This window comes from Rhamphochromis sp. 'chilingali' (genome assembly GCF_963969265.1).
Source record: "Rhamphochromis sp. 'chilingali' genome assembly, chromosome: 14".
Classification (NCBI taxonomy): domain Eukaryota; kingdom Metazoa; phylum Chordata; class Actinopteri; order Cichliformes; family Cichlidae; genus Rhamphochromis; species Rhamphochromis sp. 'chilingali'.
Window position 1 is genome coordinate 17,580,827 of NC_137941.1, and position 22,070 is coordinate 17,602,896.

A 22,070-nucleotide genomic window follows, 5' to 3' on the forward strand; every position below is an offset into this window, starting at 1 on the left:
GGGGAGGTAGGTGCATAAGAGATACTAGTTCAAATGGGTGGAACTGTTACTAACATCTTTTGGGAGGAGGTTGGGGTGTGGGAGTCAGACTCTGCCATAATTCACTGGGTGCTCTAATTGGAAAATCTTCATCTGTCAAGTAATGAATCATTACAGTGGGTTAACTAAATGTGCTACAAGCTAAATTATTCCCTGTTACACTATTTCTCATAAAATTAAACAAAACTGAAGTAATGATCTAAAACGTGTAAGTGAGGAATCTCAAAGATTTGCAGATCTGTAATTCCTTTCCATTATCAACATATATGTTTGTATTACGTAGTGTAGAAAAAATATATTAAAGTTTTAACCATTATAATGCACAAAAGGCTATTCTTCGAAACTGGTACATATATGAAGGTACTGTAGTGTGTAGGGTGTAGAAAAATTGTTTAGGTTATGTTAATAGTTTTATTGTTTAGGCAAAATTTGCTAAGCTTACCGAAATACTGCACATTTCAGTACATTTTGTAAGTAAATATGCAGTTTTTTACTCCATTTATGGGGCACTTATCATATGGTTAGTAAATGTATAGAATATAGTGCAATAATTTTAATGCATTTTATGCTATTTAATACTTATTCAATAGATAGATAGATAGATAGATAGATAGATAGATAGATAGATAGATAGATAGATAGATAGATAGATAGATAGATAGATAGATAGATAGATAGATAGATAGATAGATAGATAGAAACTAGTTAATCAATAGTAGTAATAATATAATATTCTAAAGCATAAGGATATTGGATCACTCTAGCTGTGTTTTATAGCTGCTTTTTATTAAGGTACAGTCTAATGATTTCTTTCACCACATGTGCTGTAGATTATTAACATTAATAATTAACATTAATAACAACATCAAACATTGATCCACCTTGACAAACTAGAACATTAAAATGCTATTTTAACAGTAAAGCATATCCATTAACAAGTTAAGAGTATGAAAGAGGACATTCTCCATAAGCACTACTTTTCATTCAGCTAAATGTTATTGGTAATTCCTCGGACCTTTCCAAAAATTGGAATGTGGGTTATAATTTATTATTACTTTTCCACTTACTAAGTAGGCTAAAGGATGTAAATCTTCAATCCACACTGGTGGAGAGCACAGGTATGCAATAAACGTTGTAGCAGTCGATCTAAGATTCGCCTATTTAAGAACATTAAGAGGAAGATAACCCAAAGAAAAACCCTCATTATCACATTTGAATCATTCTGAAACCTCGGCGTTAGTAAGAATTCGAAACCGAGGTGCCATTAAGTGGCTTTTCAGATATGCCCGCGTAATAAGACAGACTTGTTCCTGGTTGTAGCACCCATCTGTGAAGAGTCTCGCACTAAAGTGCAGCTCGCTGTGCCACTACGTGAAATTACACTAAAAAAGCCTATTTTTGCCTCTCGTGCGCGCTCCTGAATACGCGTTCACGTTTGGCAGCTCCACGTCGACATTCTTCCAGCTGCATATAGTGAACTGCACAGCACTGGGGGAAGAAAAGGTAAAAGCGGCGGCGGCCACCTTACGATTAGAGCGCTGCAAGTTCGCCGATGGACATCAACTGCAGTGAAAACAGGCGTTTGCAATGTGAATCTATCCGTGGCGTGCAAAGTCCTCAGCCCGCTTTCATCTTTTGCATTTTATGATCTAGACTGTTTTCCCCTCGTGTTGGATTGCAGCTGGTCCCTTGTGTCTACCTATATCAGGTACAGTATGACTTGCAAAGCTCACTTTGCCTTTAAAATCGTACTTCTTAAAGAAATAATCGTTAAGATTCCGGTTGGCACGTTGCAGTGTTGATTTTGAACGTTATTTCTGCACTTCTGAAGTTGCTGTCATTTGGTTGCTGATGAAGTGCCAAGTTTCCAACTACATTCAAACTGATAGAACTCAATACTCCTGGAGCTCAGCTGGCCTTCTGAACTTCCCTCATTGCTATCATATCACTCTTTAGTAAATGGGTTATTCTCAAGAGACTGTTTAATTCAGAAAGTTGTTAAAGCTCAACAGGTAGACTCATTTATACCCGGTGGTACTTGAAGTGGAGTAATCCTTTCAAAAAGGTATCAGCAACAGTGTAAAACTTAAAATATGCCAGCCAGCGTAGATGCAAAATGTAACCTTTGCAAGCAACCAGATGGGCAAGACTAAAGAGGTAAGTAAATACACTCAAGAACCATTTCTGAGGAGGTTGCACTGCAGGATCAACTTTTGCACACACCCAAATATTATTTAGGTCTTTAATCATTTCTGTATTGCTAACAGCGTGTAAAAAGACACCACCTGGCCTGCTATATACCTGTGTGGCTCTAGGGAGGAACCACCAAACAGCTCGCCTTTCTTTAGGCCCGTCCTTAACGCATTTAGATCTTAGCTCTGCTATTTTGAGCTGTTTTCTGTTATATATTTTTCAGTGCAGTCAGTATAGTGAAAATAAAAAAGATAATACAACATGGCTGTCCTGTTTTCCCTTGCTTTTGTGCCTTGCTGCAGGTTGAAGGAGCACCCAGTTATGAGGAGGATAAGGTTCCACACAAGGACAAACCTATGAGGTGGCACTGTGGCTTTCCAAATAAAGTTCTGTGATACACTTAGACTCTAACTGCCCGCAGTCAGTGCATTACAGAACTTTGTTTTGGAAGCTAATACTTTAACCTTTTGGAAATAAAACCTCAAACATCTGGACATTTTAGTTTATAGAACGTCTTATTGTTTCTGTTGGCAAATGTTGTGTAAAATAAAGTTTCTATTTTAAGATTTTTTTTACAGTCTCTTTCCTTCAGTACTTTAATCCTAATTGATATGTACTTCACAATAATGTTGCTTGTGGTGTATTCGTTTCGTGTCAAATCATTAGTTTAAAAGCAGCCATGTGGACCATATGGAAGCGCTAGTCACGCTGGTCAGGTGATCGAGTGGAGGTGAAGCAGAAAGGTAAACAGCGTTGACTGTTTCAAGTTACTCTGTTTTTACAACCACATCAAAAAAAAGTGCACACATGAGACAGGTGATGATGCAGCCACAGTAAAGGGAAATCATTACAGATGTACAGATGTTCTAGGATTAGTTTAAATCTTTAGATTTGGATTCGTCTTACATATACCTGGCTAAAACTAAGACAATTAAAAAAATTCTGATACTTAACTTACAGGTTTGCTGAATTGCATGTTTCCACTGTTCACTTTCATGCATTTGTTTGAAAATGGTGTTTAATGTAGGGTATAAGTGCTTCTTCATAAACCCGATAAACTCTTTAATATTCCAAACAGAAGGGTTACAGTTGTTTTATATAATTAACTAATTGCATTTACTATCTCAGCCACAAACTGTATACTCAGCCATATAAAAGATGCCTCAGCAGTAAGTGTAACATATGGAACCAGCCCTTTACAGTCTACGCTAATGTTGCAATGCATGCTGGGAAACGAGTTAAATGGTGCATTCAAACACTTCTCGGTAACTCCTTTCAGAATGAGGTGGGAGCTTTGCATTGATGTCAACGGTTCGTTTAAAGGTTGATGGATAAAATAAATAAATCAAATGTTTTATTCATTTATTTATAGTATGAACCTTATGGAGATTGTTAGGCACAAGTGCAATGCTTATCGCCTAGAATCGTGAACAGTTTTCTTTTCTTGGGTCCTAAGATGTGGAAAATCCTTAATCCAAGTTCCAAAAGCTAAACGTGTTATTAAAATCTATAAAAACGCAAAATGCTTATACTTGGGAAGCTAGAACCAGTCCATGTTTAAATAACTTCAAAATAACCTTAAAGAATGCGCTGACCTATGCTTTTCTTAATCGACTTACCGTTTTCATGCATAAACTAGCCCTGTGTCTAATAACAAATTAATTTACCCAAAATAACAACATTTATTTTGTATTGTATGCTTTAAAATCCTAATTTTTACATTTAACACTCGCGTGTGGGGTTTGTTATTTCCTACAGGCATTGAATGTGCCACACTTTCCCTGCTCTGACCTCTGACAGGAGCTCGCGGATCTGCTCCCTCCTGTACAAACACGGAAGCAGCATGGCGTCCAACAGCAGCGGCAGCGATAGCTCTGACAGGCAACGCATTGCACAGCAAAGACTGAGTGTAATTGCCGGACATTTACAGAGACCGGTGGAGGGTAACTCGGGCATCCTAGCCGCGGAGTGCAAAGCCCAGGGAGACAAGCTAGATGTCTCCAGCGAGCGGAGGACTGTGCCGAGGAGGAGGTACGAGGCTGTGATGGAGCGGTGGACGAGGGGGGCTTATCCGCTGTGGTTTTGGCTACTTCTTAAGTCAAACTTAAGTGCATTACCAGCTAAACATGAGACATTTGGGTGGCGTGCAGCGGTAGGCTGGTTGCTGTCTCCCCACTAGACATAGATGTCTGTTAGAAACGTAGCTGAAGCGGAGTTTGGTTAGCTTCATAGCTAACGTTTCTAGGCTACAGAGCAGCCATTCATTTGCTAAGGGGTGGGTGCGGCTAAGTGTAGGAGGAAGAAGTCGACTTTCTTAAAGTTTGCCAGTTGTAACTTTCATCCACTCTCGAAGTACATTCTTTTATTTGTTATGTAACTATGTTTCCTTTCAGTGAAGTCCTTAGTGTTTGATTAATCCGATTTGATATTCATTAACTGTTACTGAGCTGTCCGATTTAGTGGGGTTGATAAGCGGTTCTCCTTTTTTTGGAGTTGACCCGTTAGCAGGTTCACCAAAATTTTGTCTCTTGTGAGAAGACATCTTGGGTAAAATAGTAAAGCAGCCTGTAGCTAAAGTGTAACAACAGTCAGAGGAGACAGAGAAACTTCTGTCTCTTCCGTTTCTCTGATTGGTCAGGACAAGTGGTGGTCTGACTTTCAACCTATTAGCAGCCTAGTGCCTTTTGAGGAACCCCCACCAGAGCACTGACATCTAGTGTCTGTGGCAGATAACAACAGCTAACACAATCGGCAAAAGTATGTGCATCTGGCCTTGTAATGCGTGCCCCTTTCAGGCCAGTATGACACAGTGATAATGCGGCTAAATATTATGTCTTATACCCCTGTCTGCTATACTTGTGATAGTTTGATAGTTGAGGAAATGCAAAGCAAAAACAGTTACACAGCCACTAGCTATCTGCCAAACTTATAATTCAAAGAATCAATTGACAATGTGAGACTAAACTAGTTATATGGTGTTAGAGAATTTCTGTTTCAGTGGTATAACTACACTTCTTTCATTCAGTCCTGTTAGTGTCTCATTTAGAGTGAGGCAGCTTATCTTGTAATTTAAAGACACTACAGCATTACAAATGGAAGCCGCAGGGACTCTCTTATCAGCAATTACTTGGTAAGACTAGGGAAAGAATTTCCTTGTGGTGAGAGGAAACCAAAGCGAGATGCCAAACACGTAATACAAGAAACACTTGGAAGGTTGGTTAGTCCCCATAGACTGGAAACATACAGTTCCAGAGCCAGAGGTGCTTAAAGATGATGAAGTACAAACTGTGGCGGATATGGTATTTGAAAATGTTTTGCATCACCCCTTTTTGCTATATTTTGCTAGGCAAATATGAAATTGGTAAAGGAATTTATCGAGACATGTACAAACATACATGCAAATACAGTATATAAGTCAAAAACAGTTTGTACATTTCTAACAGCTTGAAAATCAATATTTGGTATGACCACCTTTATTCTTCAACAGACCTTAACCTCTCTTATTTAGCACTTCTTGTAATTTCTTTTAGTAGTCTTTGGGAATAGTTCTTCAGGCTTCTTGAAGGAAATTTAGAGCTTTTTGTTTGGTTTTTTTTGATGATGGCTACCTTTTGTTCAGCCATCATCTATTTTCTATCAAGTTGTTCCCACAACGCTTCAGTAATGTTGTGCTCTGGGGGGCCCAATCCATGCCTGATAGTTTTGCATTGTGTATTTGTTCTATCCAGATATATAAGGTGTGCTTTTACTGCTTTGGCAGTGTGTTTAGAATGATTGTCATGCTGAAAAATAAAGTTGTTGTCAATCAGATGCTTTCCAGATGGTATTTCTTGGTAGATCACAGTTTTGACAACACCACTGGCTTAAATGTAGTTCCAAACATGACAGAATCTTAACCATGCTTTACAGATAGCTGTATATTGTTATACACCTCTCCCGACCTTCTCTGTACTATTGATAACAATTTAAACCAAAAACCTCACATTTGTAACCATCACTCACTGAGACCTGTAGCCCTTGATTTTCAGCCCAGTTCTGGTGTATTTTGGCATACCTCAGTCTTTTTTTTCACACTTTCCCTTCTTTAAGAATGGCTTCTTGACAGCCACACTTCCACTGAGACCCTTTCAAATGAGGCTTCAGTGAACAATAGATGGATGAACTGAAGGGCCAGGTACATCTCTCAGGTCCTTTGCTAGGTCCTTTCTGGATTTTTTTCCCCCAGTTTCTCAAGGACATCACTTTTTTATACTGTTTATCTGGTAAAGATATCTTTTTTTGTCCTCGACTTTTTCCTCCAGTTTACTTTTTAAGGTTAGGTGCCAAGTTTTTGTGTAATAGCTGGTTGGGAATCACTGTGTTGCTGCAAAAAATACAATTTAAATTTTTAAATAATTATGTGTTTCTGTGAGAGGCTGCTACTAAGTTTTTTGGTAAGTTTTTTAAGGACCTATATAAATACAAGTTGTTATTATTAGTATGCTTATTTTTTATTATTAAAAGTTTTTAATAATAGAATTTCAAAATTGATTGTTAACTTAGTTGATTAGGCAGCCTTTTATCCTTAAATGATTCATAGGTCAGATTTATCGTGTAAGATAACGTTATCTCACTTTCTTTTGTTACAAAATAAGATTGTCAGGCATACCAACAGTAAAACCTGCTCTAAATGTTGCCACAAGATTGAGTCAGTCTTTGAATCGGGTTAAGCAATTACCTGCAGTATCATTTTTTTCCTCCCTCCCCCAATGTTAAGTGGATTAACAAACAGAAAAAAATTCCTCTGAATATGCTCAGGTTCAAGAACTGGGCTGAAAATGAGTGAAAAACAGCCAATACCCAAAGAAAACTTTAAAAGACTTTTAGAAGTCTGAAGAACTATTGCTTAAAATCAGTTAAAAATACAAAGGTCTTGCTCTTTGGATGCTAAATATAAAGAAATAATTGGCAACTCAAGACTTTTTGCACAGTAATGTTGATGGCATCTAATAGTAACCTATAAATGAATGGAAAATGAAAGCGAAAGAGGAGAGTAGGGAAAGGTACCTAATGCCTCACGGCAGGAATCCAGCAGCCTGAGCACATACCAGCATAACTGGTGGGGTTGTTAGGGTCACCTGATCCAATCATAATTGTAAGTTTTATTAAAAACGAAATGTAAGATTCATTGAAAGATGTGATTATATCCTGTTCATTCGGGGCTTTGTGTGTGATGGGAAGCATTTTAGCTTCTGTTTTAAAAAGCATGTTTAAGCAAGAATCTTGATGTACAGGTTGTGTGTTCTCCTAAAGTGGAAGTTGACAAGATGTTGTGTCATCACACATGTAGTAATCTTTCCGTGAGAGTGAAGTAGATTTCTGTCACGCCTTTGGGCTTTGTTTGCTAGGTACTAGAAAGTAGTACGAAGAGCAAAAGTCATGCAGGAAACGGGCTGAGCAAACAGCTTTTACTTGTGGAAGGCATTTTTCAGTCAAAGCATGCCTCATTCACTACGACCATCACATTAACTAGATTGCATCATTTTAAGGCAACTTTACTTTTTATGGATCAGAAATGTTTGCACGGATTTGCTTCTCTATCTGTACAACAAATGGCGTCATCTATCTTTAGACCAGGTTTTGATTAGAAAGAAACACTTGGAAAAAATCTTTAAGGGAGGATAAAAGAAGAAACTTTTAGAAGTACAGCTTCCAGGATGGACAGGAATGTAACAGATGTTGTGTGGAGACAGAGTTGGGGTGCACACAGACTATGTCCACCCAAGCAACCCTGCCCCACAATTTAGGAATCCTTAATAGCCGGAAAGAGAGTTTCTGTTTTTTGGTACCTGTACTTTAATAATAATGATAATAAGAATGGATTGCATTTATATAGCGTTTTTCTAGGCACCCACTATTCATTCACTCTCACATTCACACACTTTGTAGCCACAGCTGCCCTGGGGCAGACTGACAGAAGCGAGGCTGCCATATCGCGCCATCGGCCCCTCTGGTCAACACCAGTAGGCGGTAGGGTAGAGTGTCTTGCCCAAGGACACAACGACCAGGACAGAGAGAGCAGGGGGATCGAACCGGCAACCTTCCGGTTACAGATGAGCTTCCCAATCCCATGAGCCAAGGTCGCCCCTATGAAAGTTAGTAGTCTGTACTTACTGGCTTACTGCCAAACACAATGCCCAGCTATGGAGACAGTTTTATTTCGCATGTACAGCAGCTATTACACTCCATCAGTGGTGGTGAGGATTCAATAAAGTATGACTTAGTGTGTCACTCCTGCTCGTAATTTAGAGAAAACCCCATTTTGGCATGTGTTAATCTTAATAATGGCTTTTATGCCAACAGTAGCATGCCATCCCAAGTGACCCGTGATTATTGATCTGTACATGGTTGTACAGCTGTCTTTCTTTAAGAAGTACAGCACACTAGCATTGTACAGTACAGTCATAAGGCGGTAAAGCCAGCATTTGTATTTTGATATCTCAGAACAGTAACAGAATAGTGACAGTTGTTGAAATTTACATCTTTGCAAAGCAAGCACAGCCACGTAGTATCTGTTGGCTAGTTCCCAACTTGGTTCCTGTTTGTACAGTGGAAAACACAAAGCGTAGTTGGTGTCTACGTGCCATTTTTGTTAAGTGTAGCCTGGAAGTTCAGCACACACATTTAAGTCTAATCCTAAAAAGCTGAGGAGTGTTAAAAGTAGCCGTTGAAAAATGTCTGATTGGTGCCATAAATGTAAAATATCTAATGTATTAAATGGAGCTCAAGGACTGTATGCTCACTTCTTCTGTGGATGGACAAGTTGTTTGAATGTGTTGCCTTTGCAATACTAAAAGAGCCATGTGTTTGCTAACCTGTGGGCAAAGCATTTGGGTGTGCCTGTCTGCAGCCTCCCATTTTGTAAATTTGCCACTTCATAGCCACCTCAGGTTAATGGAAAAGCTGGGAATGGCTTAATAAGATTAAGGGATATTCTATATGTCTGGCTTTTCAGATAACATCATGAGATTGTCAGGAAGGATGCTGAGCCAGTATCCAGCCCAGAGGGACTGGGATGGCAAATTAACCAGGGCACCACACCCTGGAATAATCCCCACATGTTCTATTGTAATTTTGAGTGATAATCTGCCCAAGTCCTAACTTGTACCTAAATTCATTTTTTTCACAGACAGGAGATTATGAAATGGAATGGCTGGGGATACAGCGATTCAAAATTCCTGTACAACAAGAAAGGCCAAGCAGAATTTACTGGAAAAAGGTAAAGTATGAGAAAGCAGCCAGCACTCTTAGGTAAAGCTTATTCTTATCTGTTGGTGAAAAATCAGTCATTACTTGGTCTCATCCACTCCCTCTAATCTAGTGTTAGCCACTGTGTTGAGCTTTAGCATTCATTCTGTTTGTGTAACTTGAGGCTGCAGCTTTGCATTGATCTTTTTTTTTTTTTTTACAGCCCACTACTTGAACCCAGCCTTTGAAAATCAGTCGCTGTCTCTGTGCTTGCTGTGTGCTCACAACAATGTGGTGCTACTGCCACCTAGTGGTTGGCATTTAAACTGTTTATTGTCATCTGAGAAGGTCACTGGTTGTGATTTTCAGCACTCAGGTGCCCATTAGCAGAAACAACTCACCAATTTCTTAAAAATATAAGATGAATATTATGCTGGCAGTCATGTGTCTGATGGTAAATGCAAATGTAGGTGTAAGAAAAAACGTACTTTTAATTGCTGCAGATTCCCAGAAACAACTGTTACTCAGTTCCTCTGCATATCCTTTATCCATGCCTGCCACGACAAGAGCAAAGGTGTAGGTGGGTCTTGTTTCCGTAATCATCACAGACAGCTCTGGGAGAGGTAGCTGTGCTTGTGAGACAATCAAAACAGAGAACTGGCACAGTATGTACGAGCACGTATTATCAAGCAAATTGTTTCCTCCTGTGTAAGCACTTACCATAAAGCCCTCAGGGCTTTCCGTGCCCTACCAACAAAAAAAGCTATCTGGGTGTTGTATATCAGCTGAAGCAAGGGTGACGTCCTCCTTGGCTCGCTTGCTGCAGGAGGGTTTTTTTTTTCCTCACTTAAATACTGCATATATTTTACAAAGGTACACCATAGTCCCCGGATGGGCCCAATCTGTGACACCAGCACAATTATGAAAGTGATGGTAAAGGAAAAGCAATAACAGCACTGTCACTGCTGCTCTGCTTGTCTAATAACCTCACTGGACTCAGATCTCATACTGTATTCTTATTAGCCACAGGTCTGGTTCTCCAAATGAATTTGCCCAGTCAAGCATGGAGATATTTTCAGTTTCAGAGTTTCACTTCTGCTGCATTGAAGCTAATACATGAGACTCGGTTGATTATTTTTAATTGGTAATTCAAACTTTCTTTCCTCTTTTACACAATCCAGGTATAGGCTGAGCGGTATGATCATCCCCGGCCTCAGAGAGTGGATGGAAAGCACGTTCGGTGCCAATCTGCAGCACAAAACTCCAGCAGCAGTGAGTAACAGCTCCTGTTTATTTGTTGCGACTTCGATGAATGGCATTGTGCAGAAGCCATAACCGCTGTGGTTTGTTTTGTTTAAGCCAATTCTGAATAGCAGTGCTGTCCAGCCTCCCACTCTAAACGAGGCCTTCTTGAAGGAGCTAAAGTCCACAGGCATTCCCTTCTCTCATGACGCTGAAGACCGGGTTTTTCGCTCTCATGGTAAGGCAGAAAAAAGTCTTTTAATGTCTGTGAATTGTAATTTAATTTGCAACATTTTTTTCATTTGTTATGAAAATATTTTTAAAATGGTGACGTAATTTCATTTTTAAATTTTTTTCCAGGCCATTGCTTACACGAGATCTTTGCTTTGAGAGAGGGGAAAATTGGCCGTGTTCCAGATTTGGTTGTATGGCCAAGTGAGTTCAGAAGCTATGCTGTCACTGTTAAACATGTGTATATATAATTTCTTTCCACTGTGTGTCTGCTTTTCTCCTCCTACATAGCATAACTGATCCCTCCTACTGGCTTAGGTGATTTAAAGGGTTAATCTCTGCAGCGGCAGGGATATTAATATGTATGAGTAGAAGCTTAATAAGAAGCGTCAGGGGGAGGACGGTTGACACCCAATACTCCACAGTCTGGCCCTGCATAGTACACTCATGAATTATGATTCTGAGATTGGTTTTCTCTTGTTATGGCTAGCACTATTTTATCATGCAAATAAATGTTGACTGATGGTTGAAACTTGATTAGCAGCCTCCCAAATGGGAAGCGAATCACCAGGCAACTGTAGGCACATTCTCATCCACAGTGGCTAATCCCAAGTTTTAACTTTTCCAACCGTACAAATGCACTCTCATCTACTAAATGTGCAGTAGATGTTTTGAGCTATAATTGCCATTCCTCGGTAGCCTCTACAAGTGAATTTTAAGTGGATGTTTAGTTTGTGGAGCTGTAATCCTTTGGCCTACGCTATGTGTTTAATTGGATGCCCAAATGCAGTAGAATGTAAGCATTTCTCACTGCCTCTTAAAAGCTCTCGAGGCCAGTCAAGCACATCCATGTACTTTGGTATTGCTGTTCATCCCACTCACTCACTGCCCCAGTGTGAATGTATATGGGCTCTGATTGGTTAAAATACATCTGTATTGATCTAGCATGTCCCACCCAAGAGAGTGTAGCTTCATGCAGTTTGACTCAGCCTGAAGAAAGCCCGAGGCAAATCAAAGGATGCCCTGTCTCCCCGCTGCCCCCCCCCCCCCCCCCCCGCTCTAAAGGTTCACGAAATATACATTTTTACGTTGTCAGTGGTATGCAGATAGTGTTATGTGCCATCATTTTTTCCCTTTCCAGTGTGTGCATGCTTTTTTAAAAATATTATTTTATGAATATTTAATATATAAACATTGTAGCAGATGGTAAAAGAGTTATGTTTCAAAAAGACAAAACAATCTTCTATGTTTTTTGCAGACTGTCACAATGATGTAGTGAAAATTGTGGAGCTCGCATGCAAACACAACGTTTGTTTGATGCCATATGGAGGTGAGCTATGAAATCAAAGGCGTTAATCTACATAATTAGCTTTTATGTAAATTACTATGGGGCTCTAGTTTATTTGCATTTCGCAACTTGTAACATATAGTGTAATTTCATCCATCAGTTATCTGTTTTTTATGTGGGTGGGTGAGGGCTTAGTGAAAGCTTTATTATCTATATTATAGATGCTGCTGTTAAAAGTAGAGCAGTGGACACTGCACTAATTGTGGTGGTTACAACCATAGGAAATGATTGTAACTTTTTTGTTTGTTTTCTTCTGTCAGTCACTACTAAAAAATGTCATGCTAATAATATGGGAGAAATAAATCTTACGTATTGTTAGTTTTATTGCAGTTTGCGAACAGGTTCGTGACAATCATATCAATAAAAGTCAGTCATTCATTACTGCAGTGAAATCCTGAAGTGTGCAGACGTGCCATAAGAAAAAATTATATATTGCACCTCAAGGATGAGCTATTCAGATGGTGCTTTTCCTCCTGTAACGTGTCAAAATGACTGCTGTGAAAAGGAGTTTTATTGTAACAGTGGTTTTTATTATCTCTTAGGAGGGACTAGTGTCTCTAGTGCCCTCGAGTGCCCCCCAGAGGAAACTCGTTCCATCGTGTCGTTGGATACCTCACAGATGGTACGTAAACACCTGCGCGATCAGCGTTAAGGACAACTAAACTAAAATCAATCTATCTGATCTTTAAAGTTAGAACAATAATCTGAAAAGAGACTGAGAGAGAGTCAGGCTGGATCAGTATACTTATTCATAGACACCAGGCCATAAGCTGAAATGGATATTAAGATTAATATTCAACGTGTTGTTTTCTGTGTCTATTGTTGATATCTCTTCAGGTTTGGATTACTAAAAAAATGTGTCAAGTAAAATTGTGTTTTTGGCAAAACATGATTGTAGTAATAGTACATGTACATTATTTGGGCTCAGGAATTCCTTCTTTTTATCAGCTGATAACAGCCAAGTAATAGTGGAAACTGTTAGTGTGTGCTACAAGCTATTGCATTATGAGACTGAGTGTTTCCAGTGTTCTTTTTTCCCATATACATCTTTTTTTTTCAGTAACATGAGTGCAGCCAGAGTTAGAATTGGTAAATTAGTTGTGTGGATAGGGACAAAACCCAAGTGATGCACCAGCCATTAATCTCAATACAATCCCAAACAAGTCCCCATAAACATGATAATCTTTTATCGGATACAATATAAAGTGGTGAAAACTGTCACTGTACAGTAAAGCCCTTTGATCCATGCTCACCCAGAGGTGATATGCAAGCTGTCTACAAGCTCCTAGCTCACCACTCATTGAGTTTGCTGCCACTGACATCAGTGACCAGCGTTCTGTGTCAGGGATCAGAGGTCAGGTGTCTCCAGCTGAACCACATGAAAGGAGCAATGTAGTAGGAACGTAACGTTTATTAGCTCTGGGGACTAATTTATGACCTCCTATAGGTAGGGCTAAGCCTTTGGGAAACTGACAGTTGTCTCCCATCCTTGTCTGCACACATTCGTCCTCAGACGTTTTGATGAAAAACATACCGTGTTGTAAGCAAACTGTGAAGAGACTGTCTCCACAGCCTGCTCTTGAGTGCAATGTTTATGTCTGAGTCTGAGATATTTTAAGTCAACATAACAGATGTAGGCAGAGCTCAGATGACAGACATGGCGATATACAATATGTGTTTGAAAGCAGCCGTTTTACACAAAGGAAACAGCTTTAAAAAAACATTTCTCCCAAAAAACTTTGTGAAATATAAAATGTATGTTTATGACGTCCTCAGACATGTTGTTTGTTTGTCACAGAACCGCATTCTGTGGATTGACGAGAAAAATTTAACTGCCCATGTGGAAGCTGGCATTGTCGGTCAGGATCTAGAGAGATTGGTAAGTACTGCTCGCCCATCCATTTTAATTCACCGAAAGAGCTTATGTTAATATAAAGCGTTGTGCCAACAATCAAGCTGTGCGCCTGTTCCCTAGGAGGCTGTCTGTGCTCATTCACCTTGGTACTCTTTGCTCAGTAGATCTAACAGGGTGCAGGAAGGAGTTTGCGGTAGGAGCAGAGCGCTGAAGGGGAGAGATTAGAGTCTGAGACGGTGGTCATGAGCAGATGGCACCATCAAGCTAATTCAGAAAAATGGAGAAGGAGCAGGCGTTTGATGTAGAGGAATGCGTGAGCTGCATTTAAAGCAGACTCCACCTCTGCATTTAGACTGGGCCGATTTCATAGAGCAGATGGGTCTGCATTATAAACTGCCTTCCAGAGGAATGCTGTGATAAAACAAGGCTTGACTTTACCCTTGTGCTTCTGGGGAGCATTGTTGTTGTACTTTAAGATCTTAATTATTATTACTGTTGAATGTTCCGCCTAAAGATGCAATCTTTCAGTGCTACGTCTGCCTTAAGGAGAATGTGTGGGCTCCCAATGACCTACACATTCTCCTCAAAGCCTTGGGGATAGTGAATCTGATGAATAGATTTCTCAGAAGTACATTGTTATTACTGCATGGCAAGGAACAAAGCCATACAGTGTGTTTTCTGTTCTTTTTTTCTTTGTGGAAGAGGAATGTGTAAGCAGTCTTGCCTGCATAACTCATACACTTAAATAAATATGTAAAACTTACTATTATTTTAGTTTTACTAACAAAGGCTTGTGTGTGCTGGATGTATCAAGTTTACAGGCATTATTTTGCACATGACAGCAGAGCTGCTGTCAGACTAAAGAGAGAGAGATCAGTGCATTATTTATTCAGTCTTTCCACTTGGTTTATTTTGGGCCATTATAAAACCACCAATGCCATAAAACCGCCGTTTTTACATTGCGGTATAACTAGAGCAGTGACATGCAGCAGCAGAGGTGCAATTATATTTTCCCTTTGCTTGCGCATTCTCTTCGCTTGTTATTAAAACATTCTCGTGGGTTTACGACATCATTGTTTACCACACATTTCTGGCTCCCTTTTAAGTTAAAAACAAACATGTTTTTTTTATATTTTTCCATTTTATTGCAGCTTAATGAGAGTGGCTACTGTACAGGACACGAGCCTGACTCCATGGAGTTCAGCTCCCTGGGGGGCTGGGTAGCAACCAGAGCATCAGGTATGAAGAAGAACATCTATGGCAACATTGAGGACCTGGTGAGTGCGCAGAAACCTGTAGAAAGAAAATTATTACATTAGGTTTTGTGGGCTTCACGTCTTTAAGTTTGGGCAGGTGTTGTTTGGTTCTAAAGCTGCTTTATCGCTGTGTTCTCACTGAATAGGTTGTCCACATAAAGATGGTTACCCCACAAGGTGTGATTGAAAAGAGCTGTCAGGGACCTCGCATGTCCACGGGGCCGGATGTTCACCACTTCATCATGGGCTCGGAAGGTTAGATGACTTTCTCACGTTATTCCAGTTCAGGAGTGCATGTGGGCGTGTGTGCAGTTGTGTAAACATGCATGTCAATGTGGGTTTGTGTGCGTGTCTTTGAAACCTCTGTGATAAAACGGTAACATCAGGATGATTCTCATGCTCTCCGCTTCTTACACATTTACTAGCATTGGTGGAAATGTGATCTGGAGAGGTGTTAGTTAGGAACCAGCAAGTGTCCTCTGCTCCCCATCTGCACTGTCCTGTCCTTGTGAATGCCCACAGAGAATACTGCCATATGTCAGGTTTCCCCTGCATAATGAAGAGGTTCAGAGACTCTTGGCATCGTTATGTTAAACAGCTGTGGATACAAACTTTTTATTTGCCCTACAAAGCTCAGCAATCTGCTCCTCGACTGGGCTGGGACTGCTACAGAAGTCTCTATTTGCGTTCAGCGAAACTGATCTCAGCAACAGTATCATACCAAGAAACAGGGTTTGAAGGTTGGAAGTTGTGTCCTGACCGCGCAGATTAACTGTGAGAGGTCATGTTTTGACTGACAGTTGCCATATATGGGTAGTTTCAAATTAAGCTAGCCACATGTATTTTTACTCTTTATGACTCAGCCACCACAGAATTAAAGATCTTCTCCAAAGAATTTTGCTCTGCCTTAAATACGTTTGGCACTTTACACTTCATGGCTTGAACATGATTCTGCACTAGTAGACTGTAGGGTGCTCGGGACAGCCCTGCAGAAAAACTTTTGTTGTGAGATGACTGCAGTGTCCAAAGTATCTGGTACAAATGATCTGTGGGCTCTCAGTTAGGTTGTTGATGGTCCTTCAGCCAGATGCAGAGTAGTTATAACATACTAATACACATAAGTTACAACATACAAAGAGCTGAAGTGAAACCGAGCAGATCTTGGATGTTTGGTTATGCTTCTCCCATTCCTGGTGAACTCCTGTGAAAAGCCTGTGGCTCCCTTCCCTGTTCCAGCCCACTTGTCAGCCAATCAGCATTCGACCTACGCATAGCTGAGCTCTGCACTGTTGGGTTGTTGGATGCATGGGAGCATTTTTGCATAGGCTGAAAACCCATCTCCTCATAAGCTCTCCGTGGGCAAATACCTACAGAAGTACACAATGACCAAATCCAAGAATTCCTTTCCCAAAGGATGAATTTCTAAAAGATACTTGCAATGGGTTCCCTATTATTTATGCACTATGAACCCTTAGAGCCAGACTGTTTTATCTGCAAATACTATTGGCTTACAATAGCTATTTGTTGATCTGTCCATATCTGCATTTACATCATCCAATAAATTTAAATTTAAAAAGTAAAGAAGAGTTGGTAGGAACACAGTTCAACCATGTAATGAGTGTTACATCTTTTGTCCACTAAAGGGCATTCTGCAACTTCCCTGCAACGTGTTGGAACATCACAAACACATCGAGCTGATCCAACTAAGTGAACAACTACACATAAGCAGATTTCCATAACATCAGTTATATTTCATGTATCTGAAAGAAAACCTCAGCTGATTTGTAAAATATTGGAAATTTAAATATTGAATAATCTAATATCACAGTAGCACATTTTTTCTAACATGCTTCATATCTTCAAAACCCAAGCTTAGAGAAGGAGCTTTTTTGCAATTAAGGTGAGTGAAATTGAAGATGCTCTTGCTTCTGTGGTTGCTACACTGAGCAGAGATAGGACAGGACCACACCTCAGTGGTAGAGCATGTTGTTCTGGGAGGCCTAACTCTTTTGCTAAGAGGTCACACCAGCACACAGTCTCATTAAAATTATCTACCTCCTCACCGAAAGAATCCCATCCTGGTGTCTGACAGTAGGCCACAACAACAGCAAAGCGCCACGCTAAAACCCTCAACTATGCTCTGCATGTTAAGTGGAACGCATCCATTTCATTAGAAATTACTGTGAAACCTCAGACTTCTTATTCTCTGCACAACAACGGGTCTGTGTATCTCTCTGACCTTGAAGTAACCTGAATGCAAAGTAGTTCTTCCCCCTTGCTACAGCCAGTGTAAACAATGATTGGAATGATCAATGCTAATCCTTTTCTCTTTTAAACTCCCCTCAACCATGCAGAAAATACGATATGAAACCAACTAACGCTAACCTAATGTTGAGAGTTAAATGATTGATTTAAAGCAGTGGTTGCACAATGGTCAGTGGCTTTTTTGGTCAAAATATTTGCTGCTAAAAACGCTCTTCATTGTGAATATTCCCTTTCCGCAAATACGTAGCCTTTAAGATGAGGTTAGTCTAATAGCAAGAGTTCCAGTAAAGTTAGCTTAAGCTGCACTCAGTATTTCATTGCATCTGTCCCGAGAGAGTTTTTCCAGCATTGCTGTTCTTATTGCCTCCATTTAGCCCTCACCCTGGCTCCTCCTACAGTCTTTCTTTCTCTCCTTCTCTAGATCCCCACCCCTCTCTCATTAAGTGGCTTCTCCTGCATGCTATCAGGAGGGGGGGGGGGGGAGAAAAAACCCTTCTTGGGGTGAGGCCCAATGCAGTCACGTTTTCCAGTGTGCCACTAGGGAGCAGCATGTGGCATACAGTGTCACATTAGAGGCCTCATTAACAACCATAACAGGCTGATGAAGCCTCCTGATGGACTGTGTTCATGGGGGATACATTTATAAATGAACGTGATCTATAATGATACAGAGTGCACAGGGTGCAAGAAAGCAATTTGGATCATAGCAATAAAATTCACAAACTAGCTCTAATAGCTGTTGTTCATTGTTGAGTGTGTGGAGAAAGTGTAAAAATGGCAATTACGTGTTGTGCAAACCCATCAGATATTCTCTTTTGTTGTCCAAAACCCTTAAAATGTTTGTACAGTTCACTTTAAGAATAGATGTTTTTAAACTGTGCTTGTGTTCTTGTAGAAAAAGCAATGTTTTAATTTTTTTTCACTCATTGTAGTTTTCATTTTTCATCTGATAACAAAAGAAAGCATTTTGATTAGCCACATCTTTTTCAGAAAAGTCATCTGAAAGCAAGTGCTCAAAGATTGAGCTTAATTCAATTTTTTTTATGAGAAGAGATGGCAAACATCCTTTGCTACCCATAGTTTACTTTCAAATAAACATTGGGTATATTTGAACCAAGTGGTGTGAGGATTTCAGCAGCAGCAGCAGGTAATTGTTGAAAGCTTCCAGGTCATGAGGTCAGCCACAGGTTTCCTTCTACCTTGTGTGCGTGTTGCTGTTGTTGGTCTTGGTGCCTTTGATATACCCCTGCTTTACTTCCTGGTGTTCTTAAGCTGATAAATCTCAGTTATCCCCCAGTGTGTGGTAGAAAACCAGATCTGCTAAGTGAAATGTGAGACAAAGGTCACCAGAACAACCCCTGGGACATGTACCAGAGCCCTGTAAAACAGTCTTGAGTTCCGCTTAAAGCGGGTTAGGTCATATAAACTCTGGGAACTGATGTACGTACTTTTGTTCTGCTCAAAATCTCTCACTGTGATTTTCCACAGGAACCCTGGGCGTGGTTACTGAGGTTACAATGAAGATTCGTCCCATGCCGGAGTACCAAAAATACGGCTCTGTGGTGTTCCCTAATTTCGAGATGGGAGTTGCCTGTCTTCGAGAGGTTGCCAGACAGGTAACAGGTTAATCTCCCCTTCAGCATGTTGTGCTCTGTTGCTTCATAAAGCCATGTCTCAACATGAGATGGAGGCTAGAAAGTTACTGTGTTTGAGGTATGCACAAAATAAGCACTTTCAGGTCTTCGTTTTACCTCCTTTAAAGCTAACCTGGCAGAAGAAAGCAGGGAAAAACTGATTTATAGACCAACTTGCAAAGGCATCTGACGTCGTCAGACCTCATTTGGCCTGAAGTGCTGTCTCAGAGAGTCTGTATACTGTACATTTAGGACAAATAACCAAAAGCTATAAAGTCAAAGCTCTTTATTGTTGTTCATTCGACTAATTCGGGCCAACTTCTTTTCCCTGCAGAGGTGTGCCCCAGCTTCTATACGACTCATGGATAATGAACAATTTAAATTTGGTAAGTTTTATTTGGAGTTCACATTTAAGCCCATCTCAGTTATCACCTCTTTATGTGTCTATATGACTTTCATTTAATCTACAAATTCTCAACATTAGCTTTTCCCGTTACAAGTAGGACTTAATTTGGCTAGATTTTTATTTTTTGTTTTTCCAGGCCCCAATAAAACCTTTGGCTTTGATCAGAGAGCTTTGCAACATGAGCCACATGATGTGGTTTAATCATTTCTTTAGTTTCTCCCATTTTATTTTGTTTGGTGTTCCACCTAACCATGAACGGCACTTGTGCAGCAGTCAATGATGTCACAACGGTCCATGCCACTGAATCGTTAAATTGATTATTATTTTTGCAACCGAATATCTGCGCGCACACACACACAAACACACAGTTTGAAGCACGATGAAAAATAAACCCGACCAGAATTAAGTCATTATTGCACTGAAGTTTTATGATGTTGTTTCTTCGGGTCCAGTGGAATGCATCTGGCATTCCCAGAGATCGCTGCAAAGTTCCCCAGTCTCGTGGGATCTCATTATCTTCCCTGTATTTCCACTTTTCACAGAGTAGGCACTTCCTAGCCTTACACAGGGAAGACAAAGTGACCAGGATCTTTTTTTCTTTTTCTTTTTCTTTTTCTTTTGGGAGGGGGGATAAAAACTAAAACTCATGGCACTATGATGCATTCATGGATTTAGTAACTTGTCCTTACTTTTTAATAATGATTACTGTGGAGAAAGTTTGTGTACTGTATAAAAGGGTTGGGGGGTTTTTTTTAGTTTGAGACTACACAAACAATTTAGCTCTACCTGTATTAATATATAAAAATAAGGATTTTGTTCATTGTATTAGCAATTTTTTCTCTCTGGATTTTGAGTATTTAATTAACGAGTATGATGGCTGTGAGGGACCTTAAGACCCACAATCACAGTTTGGAATGGAAACAATTAGGACACTAAGTGATGAAGAGACTTGAGCATAGGGGGAAATAAATGAACTGTTAAGTCTCGGCGACATCACCCATGACTTCCCTGCTGTGATTGATAACCATCCCATTGGCCCCAGCCCCTCATTTTCCCTTGTCCACAGGCGCTTTTGTGCGTCCGATCAGGAATAAATCAAAAAGGGTGGCTGAGGAAGACGGATATCACTGTGTCAACCCCACTTCCCTTCGGAAACTCTCTGATTTATAGTCGCTGTCGCTCGCAGCCACTGGCCAGTTGTGAAGTTATTCAAATGTTACCATTTATTTCTTCTTCTTTTGTTTGCAATTCCAAATATATCAGAGTTGCTTTGCTCTCTCAGAACACTGGAGGATGCAAGCAGAAGCAGAGTTTGCCTAATTTGTGGGAAATTTTGTTTTATTTACTTTAGGGCTTCTTTTAGGTGAATTAACTGAACTGATTTTAATCTGATATTTAACAGGTCATGCCCTGAAGCCTCAAGTATCTTCAATTTTCACTTCCTTTTTGGACGGGTTGAAGAAATTTTACATCACCAAGGTAAAAAATAACCAGGGGTGAACACTGTAAGGTTCTTGCTGCAGGTGTTTTACATGAAAAATGAGCCTACCTCTTTAATTCTCAGTTCAAAGGGTTTGACCCCAACCGCCTGTGTGTGGCCACCCTGCTGTTTGAGGGAGACCGCGAGAAGGTCCTGCAGCATGAAAAGCAGGTTTATGACATCGCTGCAAAATTTGGGTGAGTAGTGGCTGCTGAGTTTGGTATTTTTACATCTTTCTTCTATATCTCTATATTGTTGGATCATTTAAAGATCAGAAAGGTTAGAAATGTGCCATAAGGTGAGGCTTTATACACAGTGGTGGCGCTGCTTTCAAGCAGCCTTGGAGTAGCAGTGATAAGAATTGAGAAGCACAGTTACACACTTAAGATTTGTTCTTCGACTCAGTAGCTTGTCTCGATGTGGATTGATGGATCACCTCTGGATGTCCTCCTGTCAGGCTAGCTTTAATGTTAAAGTAGGTGTGAGGTGGGCAGAGATAGTAGGGCACAGCTCCCCTTAGGACAGCACAGGGCCACAAAACACAGCTGGGGAGTGTTTGGCTCTTGTGATTGATCATGAAACACATCAATAAGGACTTTCTTGGAAATCTGTTACCAGCCAGCCAGAGAGGAAACCTCCTTCATCCAGAACCATTTTTAAGCCCTCAAAAAAGAATATTCAGTTCATTTGCCATCTGTGTAATTGTTATGAAAATAATTACTTTTATTTATTGGTGAATTGTAATTGGTAAACAGTAAAAGGTTTTTGGAAACCTAATATGAATATATCTGTGTAGAAATCTCATATAAACATTTCTCATCTATAACTAACTCCAAATAATCCTGATGCACAGTTTCCTCAGACATTTTTGTCTGTTCCCATTATTTTGCACAG

The 22,070-nt window shown here is 40.0% G+C and overlaps 1 protein-coding gene across 1 annotated transcript in view; it reads left to right on the top strand.

Moving 5' to 3' along the window:
• Positions 1–4,015: 4,015 nt before the first annotated feature.
• Positions 4,016–22,070, top strand: part of agps (alkylglycerone phosphate synthase) — a 28,087-nt gene continuing 10,032 nt past the window's right edge. Inside the window, exons 1-14 of the mRNA XM_080902118.1 lie at positions 4,016–4,263; positions 9,401–9,490; positions 10,641–10,731; positions 10,819–10,939; positions 11,062–11,136; positions 12,191–12,262; positions 12,823–12,902; positions 14,079–14,159; positions 15,287–15,412; positions 15,538–15,646; positions 19,145–19,272; positions 19,625–19,676; positions 21,099–21,175; positions 21,261–21,373. Of these exons, the coding sequence (XP_080758244.1) occupies positions 4,076–4,263; positions 9,401–9,490; positions 10,641–10,731; positions 10,819–10,939; positions 11,062–11,136; positions 12,191–12,262; positions 12,823–12,902; positions 14,079–14,159; positions 15,287–15,412; positions 15,538–15,646; positions 19,145–19,272; positions 19,625–19,676; positions 21,099–21,175; positions 21,261–21,373 (1,403 nt within the window). The 5' untranslated portion in view covers positions 4,016–4,075. The remainder of the gene's footprint in view (positions 4,264–9,400; positions 9,491–10,640; positions 10,732–10,818; positions 10,940–11,061; positions 11,137–12,190; positions 12,263–12,822; positions 12,903–14,078; positions 14,160–15,286; positions 15,413–15,537; positions 15,647–19,144; positions 19,273–19,624; positions 19,677–21,098; positions 21,176–21,260; positions 21,374–22,070) is intronic.